A 10,424-nucleotide genomic window follows, 5' to 3' on the forward strand; every position below is an offset into this window, starting at 1 on the left:
ACACACACACACACACACACACACACACACACACACACACACACACACACACACACACACACACACACACACAGTGTAAGAGAAATCAGAGCGCTGGAGTCGATAGAATGTTCTCTCCTATTCACACAGATTCTTCAGTGTGAAGGTAACCTTTCCCTTCCTCCCTTTATCTTCATCTGTGTACCACCTTCTCCCCGCGACGTTTCTCACCTACTTTTCTCTCGCCGCACAAAAGGACACCCTCGCTTAAAAAGGTGAGCCTGCAATGAGATGAAATTTAATCAGACAAGAGAGGGGGACATTCAGCAGATCGCCAAAGGGAAGGAACCAACACGCTTTTAAAAGCAGTCCGAGGGACAGCCGACCCGACGGAAAAGGCCCGTAATCAAAACATAACTGTAACTGTCCGCTACAAAGTAATACCCACTGACAAACTGAATTGCCTACTTTTCATGCCACTTGTGTCATCAAGTGTTTTGCAAGGCAACGAAAATAGCCGGGAAATCGTTTACCAAGGCGGTGGACGGCCTGTGCAGTCAGCAAAAACAGGTGACGGGTCATGAATTCTGTTTTCCTCAGGGAAGGAAAATAAAAAAAAAGAAGAAGAGGATGAAAAATACTTCTGAGGGGATGAATGATAGAAGAGCCACGTTGGTCCTTAAAGCCTGACGCGGTGAAAACACACCGTGTGTGTGTGTGTGCAGAGCTCTTGTGCAAAACGCTTCCAGTGTGTACGTTTGTGTTCCTGAAAAGGTTTGCATTCAGGTTTTGTGGTTATTGTGTGTTGGCTTTCTACGCGTCTTTAAAGAGACGGTTGCTAATAAGACCGCTTAACGGCAACACGCCGAACACTCGTCCGCCTTTAGCTCAGAGGCGGCGCTGCGAAGTCACGTGACTCTGGTGTAGTTCATTTATAGCCTAACGTTAGCTTTTTACTTATAGCGATTGGATTTACGCTTCAAAAATCCTAAAAGTAAAGTTTAATACTGATGGCCTTCATAAGTAAACAAGACCATCAGAGAGAAGATTGGCGCTTTCTATTTAGTTATTCTTAACGGTGGTCATCGGTGCCAACCGGTCGGATGCTGTGCAGAATCAGAACAAATCATGCCGGTTCTTTTCCTCTTCTTCCTCTTCGTCCTCTCCTCGTAATTCTACAAACTGTCAGAAAAGTGTGAATGGCCATCACAAGTTCTTTGAGCTCAATATTATATTATATATTTCAGTCTTCTTATTTTGTCCAAAACCCAAAGACATTAAATAACGTCACAAACACATTGTGAAGTCGGAACCAAACAAAGAATCACGTTTGCTTGATAAACGCCTCAAATGATTAAAGAGATATTACAATTATTGTTGATTCCTTTTCTGAAGATCTAACTTACAAATGAACTAATCATTTTAAGCACTGGCCTGTCCTGCTACGTGTTTAGGGTCTATTTAGAGTTTGTGGCCTCGAGGTGAGCCTGTAATAAAAGCCTGGAGCTGCAGCAGGACCGCGCTACAAATAAAACCCCACCTGGGACACGAGGACCGATCTCCTTTCATTTACAGACCAAGTAACTCAGTTTCAATGATATCTTCATAAGGACTCTAATGAGACTAAACGGTTAGCTCGGATCAGAAATCAACCAAGCACGTTGAGATGCAGTTGATCTGTCCGATGCAGAGTTTGCTTCAGGCCTTTAAACGCACCAGATGGTTCAACTGCAACACGACTGTTCACGGAGTGTCAGACAAGAAAACACACACACACACACACACACACACACACACACACACACACACACAGAGGAGTAATTTGACTTGCAAATATACATCAGTGTGATTGTCGACACGTGCAGACTCTCGACGTGTTGTTTGATCCTGCAAACGAGATTAAGAAGGTGTAAACAAGATGTGGGAGAAAACTTTCCACCCTACTTCATTTTTAGATCCGATTTTTCGACCCCAACGGTTTGAGTGTAAAATGAGCAGCACCAGTCCAACACGGATTTACACACAATGTCAACAGCTGCATCCGATTCCAGCGCTCACACATCAACAGAGGACAATGTCTCCCTCGTGTGGATGAACAGAGGAACAACAGGTACAGAAGAAACGGCTCACTCATGTGTTTTACATCTCATTACCATACAACTTGTAAAAGACCGTGATTAAGCCTTCTCTCTCTCACACACACACACACACACACACACACACACACACACACACACACACACACACACACACACACACACACACACACACCAGCCTCGAGGCGAAAACGTTCTGCACACAACAGCTTTCGGAGGGATTTGGGGGGGAAATTCTCTCCGGTTGATGTAATTACGTTCCATCGGTCACTGTGTCCGCGGGCAGCGCAGCACTAACGCTTTTATAAACGCCATTTCCTGAGACAAGTTCATTTCACCTCTTTGCATGCTGCCAAGTCAACTAAAGCATAAATATCAGTAATTTTTCTGAGCACGTTTGGGGAAATATTTTCTCTGTTAAATGCTTAGAGAAGTCTGTTTAACACTGAAAAGCTCCTGAAGGATTTGTTCAGATCCAGGAGATACAATGTTGTGACATTTCATTGTTATAACGTTGCACATTGTTTTCCTGCATCTTGTTATTGTGGACTTTTACTGCCACCTTCAGCTTAGCAGCATGTTAACATTCAGCATCACAGCGACACGTGTTCACACGTTTGACTCCGTCAGGATTCAGACCAGCTGACGTCACTCGCTCCTGTAATGACTTCACGTCTTTGATTAGTTGTTGAGTCACGATGCTGTTATCTTGTGCTGGAGAGATTTAGTTGCAACTTGGCAAAATTTCAGCAATTTGTTATCTTCCAGATACACTGGGAACAGCAACATGTGGTCACTTACCACAAGAGCAATGAAGTGGAGCTTTGAGCTTGTAGTTCTATTATTACAGAGTAAATTAGGGGGGGCATATATAAACAAGACAAGCTTTTATGTACAGTACCTTGAAAAATAACTAATTTTCATTTCAATACATTTTTACAACTACATGTTTTTTTTTTTCTTTCATTCTTCTATTTGGTGTCGGTCCATCACAAGGACCTGAGACAGGAGATAAGCTCCAGCTTTGACCAGTGGTCTAGTTTTGGTGGCATGTAGAATCTTTACCGTGAATTTAGTTTCGTGTGTTTCTTTGTTGCTCACCTGTGTTATTAAGCGTCGTCTTCGTCTGCTCTGCCAGACACGTTCCTCACAACGTTGGCACTCTTCACTGCAGGTACTGAATTGAGTAACTCAGCCCTACCGTGCGTGTGACGACAGGGCGAGACACTAAATGGGACTCGACTCGTCTCAGGAAGTGCTTGAATCCAGCTCCATCACCTCGACACCAGCTGAACGCTCCAATACCAACCTCTTCAACAAGAAATCAAGACATATCACCGACATTGTTTACAATTTTATTATCGTCTTTTTTTTTTTTTTTCCTGGTTGTCAGATAAAAGCAGATAGAGAGAAGCGGAATAATCAGAAACGGCGTGCAGCTTTGGGGTTCCCGTCCAAAGCCGGACGAGAGAACTGTCTGAGGTTGAGTTTACATCATAAACACAGGGTGGACCCCCCCCACGTCATAAATGCTACATAACACTGTGCACATTTTTTAAACAGTCACAACAGCGGCTGCTGACACGTTAATGACAGTCGGCCTGTCACGGAGATATTCTGAGGTAAGCTAGAGTTGGCTAGTGTTGTACTGAGCTAATAAACATCTACGTAGTGTGGGTCAGTGACTGCGTCACTTCCTGCTCGCTCATCTCTACCTTGGCATAGCTTTGGCATTACGAGGTAACGTGGCGGCGCCCGAAGGCGTCCGGAGTCCATTTCATGAACGTTGAGGGAGTAGCTCCCGAGGCCTTGGGCCGCTAAGTACAAGGGGAGCAAAGGTACGCAGAGTTTAAAGTCAGCTATTCAAGTTTGACAAAGAACAGTTTCTACATCAGGTCATCTAAAGGAAAAGCACCCACAGACGTGTGTATCCTCTGGGTTATGTACAGGTCTAGGCCCAGTCTGATTATAGTGAGATCCACTTCCAAGTGCAGCTTTGCAGTCATACAAACGTACAGGAGCTTAAGCTTTAGCTTATTCCAACAGGAGAGAAGGTGCTTGTAGCGCGTAGGCTGACGCATTGTTTTCCATCACATTTTGTTTTTAGCGTTCTTTCAAACGTAAAAAAAAGAAGAAGATAAAAGAAAGCGAGTAGACTTGTGTATCTCGTCTAGCTTCACTGGCTGAGTTGAGGTTTGAGACGTGAACGTTGAAATGAGGATACACTACAAAAAGGACCAAACGGCAGCATTCAGTATAACAAAGAAGACGAGATACTGTGATATATTGCTAATATAAAAAGGTATAAATAACACATCCTGCTTTGGTTAAACACAGTTAAGATGAAAGAAAAGGAAGATGAAGAAAGTAAAGCACGTGTTGAGACAATTTATCGCTGTCCTTTATCCACCGGTTTTGGGATTACCTGAGATTCCAGTTGTCCCTCAGGGCGCTTTTTTTACGGATTCCGTAGCAACAGCACTCGTTGATTGATTGACCGACCGATTGGATCGACCGATTGAGGTTAGAGTCTCACGAAGGTGTTCACATCACCCGAAACTAGATCCTCCACCACCACCACCACCACACCCAAACACACCTGACCTGCAGGCTCAGCACACTCACTCACTCTTTTTAAAAAGGCTAACAGAAGGCATGTAGCGAAGAAACGAAGAAAAGGCTTAGCTTAAAACGGGCGAGGTATCCATTACATAATCCTCCCTCTAAGGAATTTAGGCTTTTTAATACCATCTTGGAATGCACTATATATTGATATATATATACTGTATATTGCCGTTAATATAAGCAGGATTACTGTTGATAAATACAGTGGCCTCCTTACTATAGAGGCACCTCAGCGAGCTTTAGCACCCTTCTCCCTTTGACTCTTGGGTGCGATAGCCCCCAAAAGGCTCTACATGGTTGGAGGAGGAGACGCTTTTTCCTATTTAATCTCATTAAAATTCAAATATGATCCAAACTCCACCAGCTTTGGTCACTCTTCATCCACAGTCTCCCTTTTTGAATCCTCCTCCTTGCGATCCGGGACCTGAGGGGTGGGGCTCGGCAGGGCCGCAGCCTCCGTGGTGGCCAGCGAGGAGGAGTCTTGTTGGTCAATGATCCTGTGGGAAGAGGCGTCTTCCTGTGGAGGAGCAGGGGTGCATGTATGAGCGAAACATCTGGATTCTCATCGCTTGATTAGATACAACAGGTAAAGAAAACTAATTAACTTTCATGAACTACAGACACAAAGGGTTACAGTTCCAAGACGAAAACACGGACAACTCCCAGACTTACCTGCTCTGAGAAGCGGTGATTCACCTGGTCGGCGAACTCGTGCATCTCTCCCTCTTCACCATTAGAGTGGCAGCTCGGACTTGGCACCTCGATTCCATGGCTTTCCAAAATGGCAGCTTCTGGTTGTGTTAGACAGGGAAGTAAGGAGTAAGAGAGACACACATGGCTCCTCCTGTGACTCTTCATGTACATGTCATGACGCTGAAAACGAGGCTTTTCTTTTGGAGGTACACACACAGGTCATCAGGTCCTCACCGATATTCGCTCTTCTCTTCATCTCCTTCCGACGGTTGGCAAACCAGTTGTACACCTTCAACGCCGTCACGCGCTCAAACTCAGACAGCTTACAGCCTGGGCGATGAAAAACACAACAACACGTCACCCACAAAATGACCTCTTGTATATCACTGAACCACCTCGTGGCACCTTGAATTCTTGAGGAAAACTTCTCACACATCCACGGTGAATGAAGAATTTACAAAACGGGGGGAGTCTTGATGAATGGAAGTAAACGGGGGCTGCAGCGAAACTATATCGAAACATCCTTTCACAAACACAGCCGTGCAGTATGATCCAGGTCTCATTCATCCCAAACGTTTTTGCTGAAACCTTTGTATTTAGAACTCTTCTGCATGAACAGTCTCACGCTTGTTCAGGCTCGCTACTCGTCCGTGTGAGTTCAAAGTGTTGTTAAACAGGTTTTAGTGACCAGACGACTGGATGAATGAGACTCGGATCCGACCGCACGACTTGCGATACAGTTTGTAAACAGATATTTTGATGCAGTTTTTGTACTCGACGTGCAATTGGTCTTCTTGGCCGGATCGTCATTGAAAAGAGAAACACAATCTCTACAGGTTTTTTTCTGGTCGAATAAAAGGTTAAATTTTAAATAAAACTCAAACAAAGAATGTGGTATAAATACTTCAAACTCACAAAAACTGACAGCAGTAAATCTCGTGTTTTCTCTACGAGTGAACAAATTCACACTTTATATCTATTAAACAAAAGACACATTTAAATGTAAATACTATTTAGTTTTAACGGGCTTCACACTGAATAACATTAAAAAGATGACATGCAACTAATTATTCTTATTATCACTATCTGTCAATTGACTAAATAATGAATAAAATAGTCTTTTTAAGCCGAGTATGCAGAATGCTTCTGATGAGACGATGTAGAGCAGCAGCTCGTTACACTCGCCTGGTTTCTGAATGACGGAGTTACAGGCGTTGGCGATCTCCTCTCGCTTGGCTTCGTCTGGGTACTGGTTCTCCATGAAGAAGCTGTGAGACACAAACAGTCACGGGATTAAAATCAGATTGCATCACAGCGGGGCTCGAGATGTAGGACGTCCCGTCGTCCCGGTGCTGAAAAAAAAAAAATAGGATCAAGGAGGATGAAACTTCATTTTAGGAGAAAGAGAAAGAAATACCCTGCAAACGTTAGAATATATGAAAATAACTACACGGTTTGTGTAGCACACACGTCTTATCAAAGCTCTTTGATAACATGAATACACAGCACATACTGCACACCCTTTTGATGTTTTATTGAAGTTAAAAGTCACTTGAGTCACGTCTTAGTATTGAGCCACAGGAAGGTAAGAACAACATTAACACAGTGGAAGAGCTTCAGGAGAGTCTTCCTCGGCCTCCAGATCCTCTGGTAGAAAACAAAAATGAATAAATCATTTTTGTTTTTCATGTCTAGTTTCTTTATAACCTGAAAGGCTGAAAAATTATCATTAGCTCGCATTACAAAACACACAGATCAATTTCTTCTTCCAGCCCACACACCTTCACCTCTGCTGTACCGTCCTTTGGTGTAAACTAGCTCACGGGGATCAGCACTGCAGTGGGATTGCGTAATCCTGGGGGCCCTGCTGGTGAGTGCAGTGCGAGGGCCGGTGTGGTCTTATTACTGAGAGTGCCCACACTGCGCCCGATACTTACAACAAGCACGGAACAGAGAAAATCAATCGCACGCAGCCGGCAGGACGGCCGACTCCTCTTTCTCTGCATCCTTCTTACTCACTGAGGAGTCTGGGACAAATATAACACGAAAAGAGACAAAACACAGCTAATAAACGCCACAACAGTGAGGCACACAGCACACTCGGGTTACTAATATTACCTCAAGCACTGCGGCATTCCTCTCACATGCGACTACGACTATGACTGGAGGGTTGAACCAGAGCCGACGTGTTCGTACTTGTCTGGAGACGGCAGCTTCTTGCAGACCTCAGGTGCTCCTGATCAACTTTTTATTAATGTAAATAAAGAATCTGTTCATTTTAGAGCTGAAACGCTATGTTTGATCAACAGAAAATTAATCTGTTTTGATAACTGATTAATTGTTGAAGCAAAAATACCAAACAGTCACTAGTTTAACCAATGTTTGGAGGACTCGCTGCCTTTCTTTGTTTACAACACTAACAATGTGTTTATTTGTTTCATTGGCTTTCAGCAAACTGTCACACTTTTCATTAAGTAACAGCCTCCTTTTATATAACAAGTACAAAAGAGAGCTGAAGTCATGACGTCACATCTCAATCTCTCAGTCAGTATTTATCTCATCCGTCTTTGTTTCTTAAATGAAGCATCTTCTATTTAGTATGCTGGAAAAACATCAAGTATGTCGCAACAACTAGAATGTCAATGCAGCATGCCGAACATACCAGGATGTCCTGCTGCATTTTGCAGTATGCTTGTCTGGCTGTTCTGACCCACAATCCTTTGCACAGAGGAAGATGCATCACATCGACCGATGACTCATAGACAGATATCACGTAAATCGGATGTATGAACAAGAGGGTCAAAGTTATGACAAAGTAGGACGTCTGTATTGTCTGCACACTGCACGCAGCAGTAGGTACTTTGTAAAGGCAGCTGCAGTATGTACGCAAAGTATGTACAAAGTACGCAGTTAAGAAAGGACTTGCTCACCTCTCCATGATTGATTGGCACTCCTTCCTCCAGGTGAACCTGCTTCCTCTGCGCAGCCTCAGAGGCCCGCCCACCATCCCGGCTCTGTCGCCGGCCATGATCCCCGTCCTCCAATCGGGCTCCTCCTTCACCAGGGACCGCATCGACAGGGTGGCCCCTGAAAGAAGAGAGCGCAGGCAGCGATGTAACCGTCGAGCGTTTATGGAAACAGAGGCGGTGTTTACACTCCAGCTTCCTGTCGCACCAGCTGAACAAAAAAAGCCGCTAAGGCGACATGAACTGCTACATTGTGACTAGTTCGTTTCACTCAAAACATTGTTGGAGTGAGGGACGTTTCCCGTTACATGTGCAGTTACTTTTTAACATTACCGCCGATAGCAAGCAAGAGAATAAATATATTTGTATCTTCTAAAGCCTGAATTCTGTGCTTTTTAAGAGCTGCAGATGTCCTGTTGTATCCTATAATTCCTACACTATGTTCACACTAAGCTACGTTTGACCTTACACATAGCTGGTGTGACAGCCTGCCACTATGGCAGAGCAAGGAGCATTAATAGTATGGAGAAGATTCATTTGTAGCATCCGGAGTTCAAACCTCGGAGTTTATCTCTGCCATTTGAGTCTGTTGAAAGGCATCCCAAGCTACAGGGCGAATGGCATGCATGCGTCTCCCTGCGGCGAGCTGCTGAGGCCGGGGGTGGGGGAGGGGGCAGGTGGGGGGGGGGTTTACCTGGCTGGGCCTGGGCGGCGGCGGCGGCAGCAGTGTACCACGGCAGCAAGTGCATCAGTAGCTCTCTCTGCCTGCTCCACACGGGGTTGGGGTTGAGGTTGGTGTTGGGGTTGGGGAGGCAGCCACTCGCCCCCGCCACCGTCCTGGGCATGGGACTCACGCTGTGCTGGCTTTCACTCCACCTCAGCCCTTCAGTCGGGACAAAACCAACGGTCAGGCGGGCCACAGCCACGGATTAGGTCATGGACACCAGTTTAAGCTAATTGGAAATTGAGAGTTATTTGGGTAATGTGACACACTCCTGCGGACCTGCCTGGCAGCTTCCAGCCGAAATAAATGGAACAACAAATGGCTGCTTTATCGTGTTTTACATTGTATCCGCCGATAAGAAGTCAATTTGACTTTGTTGAGCTTTGTTTTTAGATTCACGGTGGGCAGGTCAATCGGAGTCTATATCGGATGCAAAGCATTGTGGCCACCGAGGAAATTAGTTATTGTTAGTATCGCTGTTAATAACCGGTTTGTTAGGCATGTAGGAATGAAAACCAGCACCAGAGTACCTCCAGCATCAGGGCTGAGAACTACAGACGAGCTACGGCAAAGCTTGGGTGGGGATATAAAGGATTAGGATGAGGGGAGACGGCAGGGTCGGCAGAAGGTCCATCGGCGGTTTGTTTCATAGAACTCATAATGTAAAAATGAAAACGTCCGATATGATTTGAAACGTCTGCCTGACGCAGACCAATAAAAGCTCCGAGCATCTTTAGTGTTGTATCTGTTTAACACCAGACCAGTGTGTTTTATATAAGTATCCATGCATCCTAGGACATGGAGAGGTCGACACCTACCCGAGCTGTTACTCTACCCCGGACAGACAAACCGTGTTCCCCCGCTACGGTTTCACTTCCAAACCAGAAGGCCTGATCCTATCGATTAGCCTCTCCTGTGACAGAACTACCGTTATCCTTCGTCTTTCCTCTGAAATGTAGAGATTCGTCTCCTGTCCTTCCTCGACCTCGCAGCACCTCGAGGGCTGGGATGGAGTTAGCGTGAGGAATTAGAGGTGTGTGGGTTTACCATGCAGGAGGGGGGGGAGGCAGAATAGCAAGCAGCGGTTCACATTCACTAAAAAAAAGTTCTTATCAAGCCTTCCTTCATCATCTAATCTATCATCATTAACCCGACACTCAACCTTGAGGCGCTGATCTGCACTTCTTCTCATCATCAGTCCTCCTGTACCGAGCATCCATCATCCTAATGATCTATAATCCCACTCCCCTGCTCTGTAGAAGTCAAACTCCACACCGTGTCTGAAACATGGTCCTGCCCCCCCCCCCCCCCCCACCCCCCAACGCAGGCATCAGCCAGAGC

General features: G+C 45.2%; 1 protein-coding gene across 4 annotated transcripts in view; it reads right to left on the minus strand.

Moving 5' to 3' along the window:
- Positions 1-2,822: 2,822 nt before the first annotated feature.
- LOC116387303 (homeobox-containing protein 1) overlaps positions 2,823-10,424 on the minus strand; it is a 12,009-nt gene continuing 4,407 nt past the window's right edge. Inside the window, exons 6-11 of one of the 4 annotated variants that reach the window (XM_031854263.1) lie at positions 9,054-9,242; positions 8,324-8,480; positions 6,579-6,661; positions 5,628-5,723; positions 5,373-5,488; positions 2,823-5,217 (exon numbers count right to left, since the gene is read on the minus strand). In XM_031854263.1, coding sequence (XP_031710123.1) covers positions 5,071-5,217; positions 5,373-5,488; positions 5,628-5,723; positions 6,579-6,661; positions 8,324-8,480; positions 9,054-9,242 — 788 coding nt within the window. In that variant the 3' untranslated portion in view covers positions 2,823-5,070. Of the gene's footprint in view, positions 5,218-5,372; positions 5,492-5,627; positions 5,724-6,578; positions 6,662-8,323; positions 8,481-9,053; positions 9,243-10,424 lie in introns of all 4 variants that reach the window. The other 3 variants (XM_031854262.1, XM_031854265.1, XM_031854264.1) reach the window with 3 other exon arrangements.

This window comes from Anarrhichthys ocellatus, unplaced genomic scaffold (assembly GCF_004355925.1).
Source record: "Anarrhichthys ocellatus isolate YVR2014 unplaced genomic scaffold, GSC_Weel_1.0 scaffold14, whole genome shotgun sequence".
Taxonomy (NCBI): Eukaryota; Metazoa; Chordata; class Actinopteri; order Perciformes; family Anarhichadidae; genus Anarrhichthys; species Anarrhichthys ocellatus.